The 17241-nt window shown below is 38.5% G+C and overlaps 1 protein-coding gene across 1 annotated transcript in view; it reads right to left on the reverse strand.

The window, feature by feature from the left end:
- Positions 1-914: 914 nt before the first annotated feature.
- CUL4A (cullin 4A) overlaps positions 915-17241 on the reverse strand; it is a 433228-nt gene continuing 416901 nt past the window's right edge. The window contains 4 exon segments of the mRNA XM_053707765.1: positions 915-1440; positions 1519-1671; positions 4210-4382; positions 5463-5568. Coding sequence (XP_053563740.1) covers positions 1345-1440; positions 1519-1671; positions 4210-4382; positions 5463-5568 — 528 coding nt within the window. The 3' untranslated portion in view covers positions 915-1344.

Genomic DNA, 17241 nt, shown 5'->3' on the forward strand with positions numbered 1-17241 from the left:
GGCCTCTGTGGAACAGATTTGCAAGGCTGCGACTTGGTCTTCTTTGCACACTTTTTCTAAATTCTATAAATTTGATACTTCTGCCTCAGCTGAGGCCTCTTTTGGGAGAAAGGTTCATCAAGCAGTGGTGCCTTCTGTTTAGGTTACCTGTCTTGTCCCTCCCTAATCATCGGTGTCCTCTAGCTTGGGTATTGATTCCCAACAGAAATTGCTGATTCCGTAGACTCACCGTGTCTTAAGAAAAAAAACTAAATTTATGCTTACCGTGTCAAGAAATAAATAAATTTATCAGGTGAGTCCACGGCCCATACTTATTTTCATACAGTTTTTTTATATAAACCTCAGGCACCACTACACCTTATGTGTTATTTCCTTTCTCTCTTTCCTTCAGTCGAATTGAACTGTGATGTTTAGGGGTAGTTAGCCCCTTGCTCAGACATCTGTCTGAGGAAGGGGCTAACTACCCCGAAACGTCACAGTTCAATTAAAGAAGTTTGTGTTTTCACAGCGGAGAGTGCGGGACCTGTTTATTATATATATATACACATACATACATACACACACACACACACATACATATACACACACAATGTAAGTGCACTCTCACCGACAGTTGGTGACCATACCAGGGTGCCATATCAAATATGGATATCTTACTAGTCTGTTAAATGTTACTAGCCCAGACAATATATATATATATATATATATATATATATATATATATATATATATATATATATATATATATACACACACACATATACATATATATATATATACACATTTTACACACATATATATATATATATATATATATATATACATACACACACGCATGCATATATATTACAAAACACACCTCTGGGCTGGTAATGCCTGACTAGTAAGCTATATTTATATTTCTACACACACGCTTTCATTTTTTTTTTTTTTTTTTAATCTGAGCTATTTCCCAAAACAACCATATTATAGAATTCCTGCATTGTAATCCTCTGGGTCAATATTATTGCAGCATAAAGTAGATGATACAGCATGTTTAACATAGGCAGAATTTTTAGGAATATTTAAAGAGAAAACAAAATGTAAAGAATGAAAAATGAATTACAGATGCTGAGAGAGAAAGGGATTTAACTTACATTGAAAAACTAGAAACAAATAAACCTTAAAGCAGTCACACAAAATGATATAAATATTTAAAGAAACTTCTAATTGATTATAACTAAGGCTCATTATGGACAGGGGACTTTATTTCCCTCACACCAGTGCTATTACATAAGCTTAGTATCTGACCAATGTAGCTTTGCGCCCTATGCAATTACTACACAGTACTATAGTCCTTGCTCCTTATGCCAGATAGTTGTACTGTTTTGAGTTGTCCTTGTCCCTTTCCATGTAGTCTCTGTCTATGAGGGATTCAATTCTTTTCTTCAGGTCTCCAGGCTAAACAAAAATAAATTAGAGTTAGGGGAACTTATTATTCATAAATATATTACTCAATGAGTGTGATGTTTAGTTTACCTTTACAGGGAATTTCAGCTGGTTATACAGCTCAGACACAAGAAGGTTGTGGCTGAGTGTTTTCCTCATCTTCATAATGCGTACAATTGCTGCATCAATCTGGTACTGCCTGTCTTGGAAAACCCGCTCTGTTGTATTAACTTGTTCTTCCACCTGCAAGAAAAAAGAAAATGATGAAAGTCTGTTCAAAATTCACCTACAGTGAAACAAGAAGAAACAAGATTAAAATGGGTAAATTACAATACGTGGTTAGAGGTTGGATTTGAAGAAAAACAAACAAGCAAAAACACACATTGGTGCAGCTGATTTGTGTTGGCTTTTATACTTTTGCCAGAATTGAGGTACCGTGATGTCTAGTAAGGAGCTTAGATCAACCAGACTGCTGCAATATGAGCAATATCTGGCAGCAGAAAATGTATTTTTTTTTTCATTTAAGAGAGTTCATTTAAATGCATATTCCTGTGCTGAAAAATAATTTTTTTTGGTTTCTTTGCAAGTGAAGTGTATCATTACCAACAGAAGAGACGGGGATATATATATGAATGTTTATAAAAAGAAAAAAAGTGAGCGCTATACAACACGTTATAATGGATCACAATTATTTAATATAAGTGACTAATACACATAAAAACACTCTAAAAACACAATATAAAGCAGAGTGTGCACTCCCCACATACAATTCAAAATATTCACACTTGGAAACTCCAAGGAAAAATAAATAAATATTCTCAATATAGGATTAACTGTGTTCAGTACTAGAAGCAAACCGCTGTATAAATATATGTAAGGTTATTGATTCATTCAGTAGTATATCTCCAAAGTACCAGATAAATACTTTAAGTTCTTAGATGATATTTCTGTTTCAGCTATATAGCTTATAAATTGGAACCTCCATTCCTATTCTTCTTGGGTCACGTGACCTATCAGAACCAATCACTTTCCTCCTGTGGATACTAAGTGACTATTGTTAGATCAACAGTGTATCATATCGCTGCCGTTACTTTAATACAGTAAGTTTTTAAAAAGCATACAAGGGGTCTCAAATGCAAAATGACACAGGATAGTCTCTTATGGTACTCACGTGTCCACTTATACTCGTCCGATCTCTTATTCACTAGGAGTGTTAGATGTATAATATCGGCAGTTGTGGTACACGGATATCATTCTGGATGTCTTAAAACAACTTCTGTGTTTGATTCTTAGTATTGTTCTAAAGATTCAGTTCCAGTTTCAAGCTTGGCCCTTAGCATAGGGATTACTCAGTCTTCCGACAGAGTCCAGTGTGTGCACAAACTTTCACAGGTTAAAGTTAATGTAAAGTCACCTATAGTAACTAACGAAATTATGTAATCCAATACAAATTAGGGGTACTTTAATTCATCGATTTTCCAAATTGTATAAATAAATGTTAAAAAATACCATTTTATCTTTGTTTCCGAGCCGCACTTCCTCCGCCCTCCATTACAAGGATTGACAGCAAATATTGCAAATCCCCTTTCCTCCCCCGGGACATACAACCCCTTTTTAGATACGTCATGCGCTTCTTCTGCGCATGTGTTAGAACATTTTCTCCCGATTCAGAAGCGATGCACGTTCACGCGACGCACATGCTCTATAGCACACATTGAATACTATGTTGCGCTGTAAGAATCCCGGACTTTAACGCATGCACATAGTAAGTATGTGCGATTTTAACACATGCGCAGAAAGAATTGCTCCACGGGTGCATGCTTCAGACATACGTATAGAGCAGGTGGGACCGCTTTATATGTGTCCCTGTTAATAACACGGATGTGCCGGGAAGATAGGAAGATAGAAAACGGAACCAAGTTAGTGAATAAAAAATATAATAAATGGTAATTGTTTTCCTAAAGAACATAGCAGTTTCATAACATATGTGTTTAAGAATTATAAGAAGGCTGGAGATGTTTTGAAAATTGACATTCACTTTAAGTCAGGTGCTATGGCTCAGACGTGCTCCAGCTCGCAATATTCTTTCTTCTGTTATATTTCCGAGCATGAATTTCAAATACAATAATACATAGGACTCACAGTCTTTGTTAGATGTATGTAACGAATCACCAAAGTTGCAATGTTTTTCGCTAGAACCTATTTACATCTGGTCCTTGGCAACCCTCTGTACTCCATACACACCCTGTTGAGTCTTAGGATTCCAGCAGCTCGTAAACATCAATGCGTTTCAGCCTTGTTCAGGCCTTTCTCAAGATGCTGCTATGGTTCGTTTCCACACTATACACATTCTGAAACCTGATGAGTGTAGTATCTAGTTCCCTTCTAGCAGATGGACCTTGCCTGCTGTGACCATTCGGTAACTAGAACTAGGGGAACATATATGTATATAAGCTCACAGTCCTGCTTTTCAAATAATGATAGCAAGAGAACGAAGAAAAAAATCATAATAGGAATAAATTAGAAAATTGCATGCTCTACCTGAAACATGAAAGAAAAACATGTGGGTTTTGTGTCCCTTTAAGTTTCAGGATTCCTGGGTAGATATGCTAAGGAAATAGTCACCACTTAAATAATTATTTCATAGCATACAAGTGGACACTTTGGGTATCAGTAACAATAGTTCTTTGAAATGGAAGTGTAAATACAGGTAAACATGTTTTTGACAGCACAATGCATAGAAAACAGACTAAGAATGTCTGGGATATCAGCCATACTTACAGTCTCTTTCATTTGTATCTGGTTAATCTTGATTCTATACAGTTTGTGCTTGAAGTCTCCGTTGAAGCTGAATTTATCACCATCTTGTACATCTTTGCCTTTTGGAGTCTTATTTAAAACTCTTGCTTTTCCACATGCAAGAGACTGTATTGTTCTTCTCAGTTCACTGTCCTCTGAATAAAAGCAAAACAGTACTTAATAGACAGAATACACTTTTTTGTTTTACTTCTGTTTTCTTTTGCCTGTTTATATCTAAATATTAGTCTATAAAGCTAAAGCAGAATAAATAATGGCATTTTTTTAGCATAATGTGCTTATTTCTTGCCAATCTGTATAGTCCTGGCCAACCCCAATAGCAAATGTTTACTTTCCGCCTATTCAAGTGGTTCCACACTTTAAAAATTGGTGGGTACAAACAAAGATTGCCACAGCACTATGTCAAGCTTTGAGTGTGTCACAGGGTTCATCATCATTACCTCCTTCCTACATTCTTCATATCTCCTTGTCCTGGGTACAGCAAATAACATAAAAAAGGACCAGTTTTACTAATGTATATTTGCTGACCACTTTGAAAGTTGTGCGTACTATAACAACAACCGGGGGTGCTTAGAACCTCCAAAATCTATCAATATTTTGATTTATTCCAATGCATCATAAATTGCTACAGCAATAAGTTACTTTGATTTATTTTGTCTACACCACAATTTATTATAACAGTTCATCACTTTATCAGAGTCCATTTCAACATACTCAGACAAATATTAACAAATATGGGCAAAAGCAGAGTTAGGCGTAAATATTTACATTTTTCATCAGGTAGATGCTATTTAAGGATGAACTAATATGGCACACCACAATCACATGCGGTACCCACAGAATAAATTAATTCCATGCACAAGCTATTGACCTTACTCCTAATCTTTATTCATCACACAAAAAGGTGACAGAAGAGAAAGAAAGATCTGGATTAAGACAACAAAAAGATGTGATGTCAGAAATTAGGAATAAGGGAAAATATGGGAAAAGAGGATACACAAATATTATAATCTAAATTTGTATTATATCAGGTTTGCATCTGTTTGGGAAACACTTCTACTAGGTTGGCTGTATAGTCTGTCATTGGCTGCTCTAGAACACAGAGTTTTAAAGGTGGAAGACCTATTCTATTAGAAGGCTTCATTTATTTATCCTTACAAATGTAAATAAAGTCAACAGCAAGGCTCTACTTCAGAGTAAGAGAAAATAAAACTTACCTATTCCAGTAGCCAATTTAATCTCTTCATAGATGAATTCTTCTCCCTCATTAAACATCAGCAGCACAAGGGTCTGAAACAAAGAAACTTGCAGCTCTTTTTTCTCCTAAAGAAAAATATTTTAAAAAATAAATAAATATCTGACATCAGATATTAAAGGAAACATAATTTATGCTTACCTGATAAATTTATTTATTTCCGGATATGGTGAGTCCACAGAATCATCAATTACTAGTGGGAATATCACTCCTGGCCAGCAGGAGGCGGCAAAGAGAACTACAGCAAAGCTGCTATTTATGTCACTTTCCTTACCCATAATCCCAAGTCGTTCGGCCGAAGGAAAAATGGAAAAAGAAGATAAGACAAAAGTGTATAGGTGCCTGAGGTTTTAGAAAAAATAACTGTCTTAAATAAAGGGTGGGCCGTGGACTCACCATATCCGGAAATAAATAAATTTATCAGGTAAGCATAAATTATGTTTTCTTTCCTAAGATATGGTGAGTCCACGGAATCATCAATTACTAGTGGGAATCAATACCCAAGATAGAGGACACATATGATAAGGGAGGGACAAGATAGGTAGACCTAAACAGAAGGCACCACTGCCTGAAGAACTCTTCTCCTAAAAGAAGCCTCAGCCGAGGCAAAAGTATCAAATTTATAAAACTTTGAAAAAGTATGCAAAGAGGACCAAGTTGCAGCCTTGCAAATCTGTTCCACAGAAGCTTCATTTTTAAATGCCCAGGAAGAAGAAACAGCCCTTGTGGAATGAGCAGTGATTCTCTCAGGAGGTTGATGCTCAGCAGTCTCATAGGCCAAATGAATAATACGCCTTAGCCAAAGAGAAGTAGCCGTAGCTTTCTGACCCTTGTGCTTCCCAGAAAAGCAAACAAAGCAGAAGACTGAAGAAAGTCCGTAGTCGCCTGAAGATAAAACTTCAAAGCATGCACAACATCTAGGTTGTGCAACAAACGCTCTTTAGGAGAAGGAGGATTAGGACACAAAGAAGGAACCACAATCTCCTGATTAATATTCTTTCCTAGAAACAACCTTAGGTGGGAAACCTAATATAGTACGTAGAACCAACTTATCAGAATGAAAAATAGGATAAGGAGAATCAAACTGCAAAGCCGAGAGTTCCGAAACTCTCTGAGCAGAAGATATAGCAACAAGAAACAAAACCTTCCAAGATAACATCTTAATATCTAAGGAAAACGAAGCCCGCTGTAAAACTCTAAGAACAAGGTTAAAACTCCAGGGAGGAGTAACAGGCTTAAACACAGGCCTGATCCTAACCAAGGCCTAACAAAAAGATTGCACGTCTGGCACATCCGCCAAACGCTTATGCAATAAAATAGACAACGCAGAAATCTGACCTTTCAGAGTACTAGCTGATAATCCCTTCTCCAGACCCTCCTGGAGAAAAGACAAAATCCTAACTCTACTCCAAGAGTAGCCTCTGGATTCACACCAATACAGATATTTACGCCATATATTATAGTAAATCTTTCTCGTCAAAGCCTGAATCATGGTCTCAATGACCGACTCTGAAAACCCAAGATAAACAAGAAAGCCTGTGGATCCCTTGACCTCGGGCTGTACCTCAGAAGCTTGGCATTCTGCCGAGAAGCCATGAGATCCAGTTATTGCTGCCCCCAATTGAGGATTAAACTGGAAAATACTTCTGGATAGAGTTCCCACTCCACACCCCGAATAAAAGGTCTGTCGGCTCAGAAAATCCTCCTCCCAACTGTCCACTCCTGGGATGTTGTCATGATCCTCCTATTCCACCTTAAATGTGTCAAGCAAATACTATATACCACCTTTACATCTTGTTAACTTCCTACCTGAACCCAATATAAACCTGCTTCCTCCCATGGTCCTTTGCTGGTTTATTGAAGTGTAATAGCTACAGTTCCAGTCCTTACTTTTTCTACAGCATAACAGGATTTAAACTGTGTATTTATATCCTTTTCCATCAGCATACCTCTATTTCAGCCGGAGCTGACATTACATATCTGCAGCAGGACTTCACTCCACACCTCCCCCATCCAGAGTCTGCTTGTGAGTATTCCTAACAACCTGGCGTGACACGCCACTCAGCAAACAGGAAACGCAGGGACCACACCGTTCACACTGCTCACCAAGCTCATTGGGACCGGATCTCTGTGCTGCACTCATTGCACTCACAGCAGCTGCAGTTTGCTTAAAGGGGAAATCTCATTCAGCGACTTCTGGACAGGTGCTGTATAAACTCTCATAAACACACTGTGCAACTCTCTTCTGAAGTACACTTAAACATACTACAAGTGTAAGATTTGTATAGTGAAGCTGCTTGCATTTAAGCGTGAACTCTCTCTACTAACTGCATCCTGAAATACAATTAACCTCTGCATTACTGTTTGTAAACTGAAGCTGCTTGCATTTAACCCTGGTCTCTTTCTACTAACTGCATCCTGATATATAATTAACCTCTGCAGTACTGTTTATCTCTGTATATCCATTGCTACGAATACCTGCCAAAGTCAACTCCCACTAATAGACACTCCAGTTACTGGGAGCTAGCTGTCCGGCAAAATTAACAACAAGTGTTATACAGTTCACTAAAAGCATATAGCGTACTGTCATCCTCAACTCTTGTAACACATCCTCAATTTTACATGATATCTTGGTTGTTACAATTACAAGTGAGTTGATTGTTACAGATGTGGATCGCAGAAAGACAACAGTTGTGAGACTCCGCCCACTGGATTATCCGGGCCACCTCTGTCATGATCCAAGGAACTCTTGAGTTCCCCCCTGGTGGTTGATGTACACCACCGATGTTATGTTGTCCGACTGGAACCTGATAAACCGGGCTAAGGCTAACTGAGGACAGGCCAGTATAGCATTGAAAATCGCTCTCAGTTCTAGAATGTTTATAGGGAGAACGGACTCCTCCTGAGTCCAAAGACCCTGAGGCTTCAATGACCCCCAAATTGCTCCCCAACCTAGAAGGCTGGCATCCGTGGTCACGATCACCCAGGAAGTTCTGCGAAAGCTAATTCCCTGGGAGAGGCGTTCCTGAGACAACCACCTCAGAAGAGAGTCCCTTGTCGCCTGATCCAGAACTATTTGTGGAGACAGATCCGCATAGTCCCTGTCCCATTGCCTTAACATGCATAACTGTAGAGGTCTGAGATGGAACCGAGCAAACTGAATGATGTCCATGGAAACTACCATCAGACCAAATACCTCCATACATAGAGCCATTGACGGCCGAGGAGAGCACTGAAGGACAAGACAAGAGTTGAAGATCTTTGTTTTTCTGACCTGTCAGAAATATCTTCATTAGTAGGGAGTCTATTATAATCCCTAAAAACACTACTCTTGTGGCTGGAATCAGAGAACTCTTTCTCAGATTCACCTTCCAACCGTTGGAGCTCTTTGAGAAAATTCTGGGAGCTGTGGCAAGGCCGCATGGAAGAGCCACAAACTGAAAATGATTGTCTAAGAAAGCAAACCATAGACTTGTGATGATCCCGGTAAATAGGAACATGAAGGTACGCATCCTTTAAGTCTATAGTTGTCAAACTAACCCTCTTGAACCAAAAGAAGGATGGAACGTATAGTCTCCATCTTGAAGGACGGTACTCTGAGGAACTTGTTTAAACACTTTAGTCTAAAATAGGTCTGAAAGTCCCCTCTTTCTTGGGAACCATAAACAGATTTGAATAAAATCCCAGACCCTGTTCCTGTGGAGGAACTGGAATTATAACTCCCAGGGCAAAAAGATCCTTGATACAATTTAAGAACACCTCTCTTTTTATTTGGTCTACAGATAATCATGAGAGAAGAAACCTGCCTCTGGGAGGAAACGTTTTGAATTATATCTTGTACCCCTGAGATACAATTTCCATGGCCCACAGGTATCCAAGCCTGAGGAAATTTAGAAAGCCCGCCCCCTACTAGATCCGTTCCTGGATCAGGGTCCTCTTAGCCAAAGTGGAAATAGCTCCTTCCACCTTAGGAAACGTTTGCCATGACTCTTTAATAGAGTTAGCTATAGGAAAAATTTTCTTAAAAATAGGAGATGGAGAAAAAGGAATACCATATCTCTCCCACTCCCATGCAATAATCTCAGAAGCACGGTCTGGAACTGGAAATACCTCCACCGCAGAGGGAACATCAAAATACTTGTTCAGCTTACTAGACTTCTTAGGGTTAACAACGATAGTAGTATCGGAGTCATCCAAGGTAGCAAAAACCACCTTAAGTAAACAAGCTGAGGTGTTCCAGCTTAAATCTGAAGGATACAACTTCAGCATAAGCAGAAGAAATTATACTGCCTGAACCCGAGATTTCACCCTCAGATGCACCGAAGAATCTTCATCCTCAGACTTCTGAGAGGAAATACTTTGATTAACCACTTTAGGATCAGAAACCTTATTTACTGTTTCTTTACATTTCCTTTTGCATTTTCCCTGCAGCATGGGAAAAGCAGACAACACCTCAGATACCACAGAGAATACCTGGGCAGCAATATCTTGCAAAGTAACCCCAGACGAAGCATGAGAGGAAACGCAGGGCACTGCATGTGCAGATGAATAGGATTGGGATGCTTGAGCAGACAGCTGCGGCACATCTGAAACAGGAGGCTCCTGAACAGCATCCACCTTAGCTAAGGATGGCTCAGGGTCAAAAAGTCTATTTCTATAAGCTAAAGTTCTTTCAATACATGAAGAACAAAAACGTACTGGGGGTTCCACCTGGGCATCAAAACATAAGCTACAGGTAACATCCTGCACAGCCTCTTGATCCATAATACATAAACAAAAACAAAACAAAAAAAAGGATATAATACAGAACAAAAAAAAAACGTTCTTAAATAAATGTTCCCTTTAAATTTACCAAATCAAGAAAACATACCACAGGCAACATTATACACCTCAGCAGAATTACTGAGGTGCCCTACCTGTCTTGCAACCTGCAGCAAACTGAGGAAAAAACAATCCCATTTACAATCCGGATTCCAGAGAAGCAAAAACAGCAAGAAGCCTTCTAAACAGCAGAGCCATCAGAAATATGTGCACCTCACTCTACAGGAAGTGAAGAAAAGCGTCAAAAAAACCTCTGACATCAAAGAATCAGAACCTCCCTAAAAAGGGCGGTCCTACAGCAGACAAAAAAGCAATTTCTTTTTATAACAACTTTCTTGAAAACAGGCTTAAAAACAAACAATAAAACCCCCAATAAAAGTACATAATCAGTTACTAAAAACGGATCCTTACTGAGCCATCAATAAAATAAATAACTCCTCACACTAACAGTGCCTGAAAAAACTGCCATAAAAACCTGTACCCTGACAGGAATAATAATAAACATCCCCCTGCAGCAGAATAAGTGCCAAATTTTTCCCTGCTTACATAGAAAAATAAAACTAGCACTAACCTTAACATTTATCTGTCTGGCAGAAGGACAGCTCACCTGGTTTGATAGGATGCCATCCCACACATGGACCTGTGGAAATACAGAAAGACTGAGTAAACTTACTCAGGCTACCTAAATACGGCAGCAAAATGTTTTGGGAATACGCAGTGAGGATTGTACCCCACAAGTTCCCAATTGCTCAAAAGCCACCACTGCCCTACTGAAGAGACTGACATGGGCTAAGGCTAGACCCTTTAGAAAGATCAGAGCAAACCTACTCTGCTTTTAAATTAAAAAAATCTTGATTGTAGATCAGACACCAAAACTTCACCTCCACCGCAGGCAAAGAGAATGAAAAAGGATTATTGGTAAGGGAAGTGACATATATAGCAGCTTTGCTGCAGTGCTCTTTGCCTCCTCCTGCTGGCCAGGAGTGATATTCCCACTAGTAATTGATTCCGTGGACTCACCATATCTTAGGAAAGAAAACACAATGGGAAATAAAGCTTGAAGAATATACTTGAGTTCTCATAGTTAAACAACTATTCAATTGATTGCTACTTTATACAGATAGAGACAACAGAAAACATTTTGGGCTGTTAAAAATTTACAGATCTGAGTAAGGCATATGTGTAAGCTTTATGTAGTTATTTTAATCTTTTTTTCACAGGACTACAGAAACCGCTGTGACTTTACAAATAAGAGACAATTGCAGTAAATGACTCACTATCAAGCTCATGCATTTAACTGCAGAACAGTAAAAATGTAATGGTTAGTGTTTATTACAGTGCATAACTCTACAGGTTTATCTGACAGTTTTTTTTTTAAATGACAGGAAAAATGAAGATATGGATCTCACCCCGTGCATTTTATGCTTATGAAGACCATTCTTACTATCATTACAAATGCTGCCATGTAGCCTTTAACAGACATTTTATTTTTAGGTACAAAACTCCTTGAGAAACATTTTTCAGCAAAGTGTTCATTAAACTGTGGTTAAGTGGTTAGAGTTGCAATGATAATTATCAGCAGCTTGACACATGACCGAGTTAAAATAGTGAGAAGCAGGGAAGATCTGGTCTTCGGTACAAGAAAAACAAATGTTATCCTTACCTAACAAATTAAAGTTCTTTCATGATGGTAAGAGCCCACAAGTCATTATGTTTGGGGATTACTCTTCTGACCACCAGTTAAAGGCAAAAGACACCCCAACACACGAGAGCTTTAAATCCCTCCCACCTCCCAGGATCCTCAGTCATAGCCAATCAGATGAGAAAAAAAAAAAAAAAAAAAAAAGAGAAATGAGAACAATAAAGCAGGCAAAGAAGTGCAAAACAAGTATTTTCCTGCCACCTGAACAAAAATAAAGTGGGGCTTGTGGACTCTCACCACGCCAGGCACGTCCTACAAAAAAACATAATTTATGTAAGAACTTACCTGATAAATTAATTTCTTTCATATTAGCAAGAGTCCATGAGCTAGTGACGTATGGGATATACATTCCTACCAGGAGGGGCAAAGTTTCCCAAACCTCAAAATGCCTATAAATACACCCCTCACCACACCCACAAATCAGTTTAACGCATAGCCAAGAAGTGGGGTGATAAGACAAAAGTGCGAAAGCATAAAAAATAAGGAATTGGAATAATTGTGCTTTATACAAAAAAATCATAACCACCACAAAAAAGGGTGGGCCTCATGGACTCTTGCTAATATGAAAGAAATGAATTTATCAGGTAAGTTCTTACATAAATTATGTTTTCTTTCATGTAATTAGCAAGAGTCCATGAGCTAGTGACGTATGGGATAATGACTACCCAAGATGTGGAGGGAGGGATAAAATAAAGACAGCCAATTCCGCTGAAAATAATCCACACCCAAAATAAAGTTTAAATCTTATAATGAAAAAAACTGAAATTATAAGCAGAAGAATCAAACTGAAACAGCTGCCTGAAGTACTTTTCTACCAAAAACTGCTTCAGAAGAAGAAAACACATCAAAATGGTAGAATTTAGTAAAAGTATGCAAAGAAGACAAAGTTGCTGCTTTGCAAATCTGATCAACCGAAGCTTCATTCCTAAACGCCCAGGAAGTAGAAACTGACCTAGTAGAATGAGCTGTAATCCTTTGAGGCGGAGTTTTACCCGACTCGACATAAGCATGATGAATTAAAGATTTCAACCAAGATGCCAAAGAAATGGCAGAGGCCTTCTGACCTTTCCTAGAACCAGAAAAGATAACAAATAGACTAGAAGTCTTTCGGAAATTCTTAGTAGCTTCAACATAATATTTCAAAGCTCTAACTACATCCAAAGAATGCAATGATCTCTCCTTAGAATTCTTAGGATTAGGACATAATGAAGGAACCACAATTTCTCTACTAATGTTGTTAGAATTCACAACCTTAGGTAAAAATTTAAAAGAAGTTCGCAACACCGCCTTATCCTGATGAAAAATCAGAAAAGGAGATTCACAAGAAAGAGCAGATAATTCAGAAACTCTTCTAGCAGAAGAGATGGCCAAAAGAAACAAAACTTTCCAAGAAAGTAATTTAATGTCCAATGAATGCATAGGTTCAAACGGAGGAGCTTGAAGAGCCCCCAGAACCAAATTCAAACTCCAAGGAGGAGAAATTGACTTAATGACAGGTTTTATACGAACCAAAGCTTGTACAAAACAATGAATATCAGGAAGATTAGCAATCTTTCTGTGAAAAAGAACAGAAAGAGCAGAGATTTGTCCTTTCAAGGAACTTGCAGACAAACCTTTATCCAAACCATCCTGAAGAAACTGTAAAATTCTCGGAATTCTAAAAGAATGCCAGGAAAAATGATGAGAAAGACACCAAGAAATGTAAGTCTTCCAGACTCTATAATATATCTTCCTAGATACAGATTTACGAGCCTGTAACATAGTATTAATTACAGAGTCAGAGAAACCTCTTTGACTAAGAATCAAGCGTTCAATCTCCATACCTTTAAATTTAAGGATTTGAGATCCTGATGGAAAAAATTACCTTGTGACAGAAGGTCTGGTCTTAACGGAAGAGTCCACGGTTGGCAAGAGGCCATCCAGACAAGATCCGCATACCAAAACCTGTGAGGCCATGCTGGAGCCACCAGCAGAACAAACGAGCATTCCTTCAGAATCTTGGAGATTACTCTTGGAAGTAGAACTAGAGGCTGAAAGATATAGGCAGGATGATACTTCCAAGGAAGTGACAATGCATCCACTGCTTCCGCTTGAGGATCCCTGGATCTGGACAGATACCTGGGAAGTTTCTTGTTTAGATGAGAAGCCATCAGATCTATTTCTGGAAGTCCCCACATTTGAACAATCTGAAGAAATACCTCTGGGTGAAGAGACCATTCGCCCGGATGTAACGTTTGGCGACTGAGATAATCCGCTTCCCAATTGTCTATACCTGGGATATGAACCGCAGAAACTAGACAGGAGCTGGATTCCGCCCATACCAGTATCCGAGATACTTCTTTCATAGCCAGAGGACTGTGAGTCCCTCCTTGATGATTGATGTATGCCACAGTTGTGACATTGTCTGTCTGAAAACAAATGAACGATTCTCTCTTTAGAAGAGGCCATGACTGAAGAGCTCTGAAAATTGCACGGAGTTCCAAAATATTGATTGGTAATCTCATCTCCTGAGATTCCCAAACCCCTTGTGCTGTCAGAGAGCCCCAAACAGCTCCCCAACCTGTCAGAATTGCATCTGTTGAAATTACAGTCCAGGTCGGAAGAACAAAAGAAGCCCCCTGAACTAAACGATGGTGATCTGTCCACCACGTCAGAGAGTGTCGTACAATCGGTTTTAAAGATATTACTTGAGATATCTTTGTGTAATCCCTGCACCACTGGTTCAGCATACAGAGCTGAAGAGGTCGCATGTGAAAACGAGCAAAGGGGATCGCGTCCGATGCAGCAGTCATAAGACCTAGAATTTCCATGCATAAGGCTACCGAAGGGAATGATTGTGATTGAAGGTTTCGACAAGCTGAGATCAATTTTAGACGTCTCTTGTCTGTCAGAGACAGAGTCATGGACGCTGAATCTATCTGGAAACCTAAAAAGGTTACCCTTGTCTGAGGAATCAATGAACTTTTCGGTAAATTGATCCTCCAACCATGATCTTGAAGAAACAACACAAGTCGATTCGTATGAGATTCTGCTAAATGTGAAGACTGAGCAAGTACCAAGATTTCGTCCAAATAAGGAAATACCACAATACCCTGTTCTCTGATTACAGACAGAAGGGCACCGAGAACCTTTGTAAAAATTCTTGGAGCTGTTGCTAGGCCAAACGGCAGAGCCACAAACTGGTAATGCTGGTCTAGGAAAGAGAATCTCAGAAACTGATAGTGATCTGGATGAATCGGAATATGCAGATATGCATCCTGTAAATCTATTGTGGACATATAATGCCCTTGCTGAACAAAAGGCAGGATAGTCCTTATAGTTACCATTTTGAATGTTGGTATCCTTACATAACGATTCAATATTTTTAGATCCAGAACTGGTCTGAAGGAATTCTCCTTCTTTGGTACAATGAAGAGATTTGAATAAAACCCCAGCCCCTGTTCCAGAACTGGAACTGGCATAATTACTCCAGCCAACTCTAGATCTGAAACACATTTCAGAAATGCTTGAGCCTTCGCTGGGTTTACTGGGACATGGGAAAGAAAAAAATCTCTTTGCAGGAGGCCTTATCTTGAAGCCAATTCTGTACCCTTCTGAAACAATGTTTTGAATCCAAAGATTGTGAATTGAATTGATCCAAATTTCTTTGAAAAATCGTAATCTGCCCCTACCAGCTGGGCTGGAATGAGGGCCGCACCTTCATGTGGACTTGGGAGCTGGCTTTGGTTTTCTAAAAGGCTTGGATTTATTCCAGACTGGAGATGGTTTCCAAACTGATACCGCTCTTGTGGGTGAAGGATCAGGCTTTTGTTCCTTATTGTGACGAAAGGAACGAAAACGATTATTAGATCTAAATTTACCTTTAGATTTTTTATCCTGTGGTAAAAAAGTTCCTTTCCCTCCAGTAACAGTTGAGATAATAGAATCCAATTGAGAACCAAATAATTTATTACCCTGGAAAGAAAGGGAAAGCAAAGTTGACTTAGAAGACATATCAGCATTCAAAGTTTTAAGCCATAAAGCTCTTCTAGCTAAAATAGCTAGAGACATATACCTGACATCAACCCTAATGATATCAAAGATGGCATCACAAATAAAATTATTAGCATGTTGAAGAAGATTAACAATGCTCTGTTACTTGTTGCGCTAAAGCTTCTAACCAAAAAGTTGAAGCTGCAGCAACATCCGCTAAAGATATAGCAGGTCTAAGAAGATTACCTGAACATAAGTAAGCTTTTCTTAGAAAGGATTCAATCTTCCTATCTAAAGGATCCTTAAAGGTAGTACTATCTGCCGTAGGAATAGTAGTACGTTTAGCAAGAGTAGAGACAGCTCCATCAACTTTAGGGATTTTGTCCCAAAATTCTAATCTGTCAGATGGCACAGGATATAATTGCTTAAAACGTTTAGAAGGAGTTTCCCTGGAGATTACTTCAGAAATAGCATCAGGGACAGGAAAAACTTCTGGAATAACTACAGGAGATTTAAAAACCTTATTTAAACGTTTAGATTTAGTATCAAGAGGACCAGAATCCTCTATTTCTAATGCAATTAAGACTTCTTTAAGTAAAGAACGAATAAATTCCATTTTGAATAAATATGAAGATTTATCAGCATCAACCTCTGAGACAGAATCCTCTGAACCAGAGGAACCATTATCAGAATAAGAATCATGATGTTCATTTAAAAATTCATCTGAAAAATGAGAAGTTTTAAAAGACCTTTTACGTTTACTAGAAGGAGGAATAACAGACATAGCCTTCTTAATGGATTTAGAAACAAAATCTCTTATGTTAACAGGAACACTCTGAGTATTAGATGTTGATGGAACAGCAACAGGTAATGTAACATTACTAAAGGAAATATTATATGCATTAACAAGTTTGTCATGACATTCATTACAAACAACAGCTGGAGGAATAGATACCACAAGTTTACAGCAGATACACTTAACTTTGGTAGATCCAGCACCAGACAGCGTTTTTCCAGAAGTATCTTCTGACTCAGTGTCAATCTGGGACATCTTGCAATATGTAATAGAAAAAACAACACATAAAGCAAAATTGATCAAATTCCTTAAATGACAGTTTCAGGAATGGGAAAAAATGCCAGTGAACAAGCTTCTAGCAACCAGAAGCAATAAATAATGAGACTTAAATAATGTGGAGACAATAGTGACGCCCATATTTTTTAGCGCCAAAAAAGACGCCCACATTAT

The sequence above is a fragment of the Bombina bombina genome, chromosome 3 (assembly GCF_027579735.1).
Source record: "Bombina bombina isolate aBomBom1 chromosome 3, aBomBom1.pri, whole genome shotgun sequence".
Classification (NCBI taxonomy): Eukaryota; Metazoa; Chordata; class Amphibia; order Anura; family Bombinatoridae; genus Bombina; species Bombina bombina.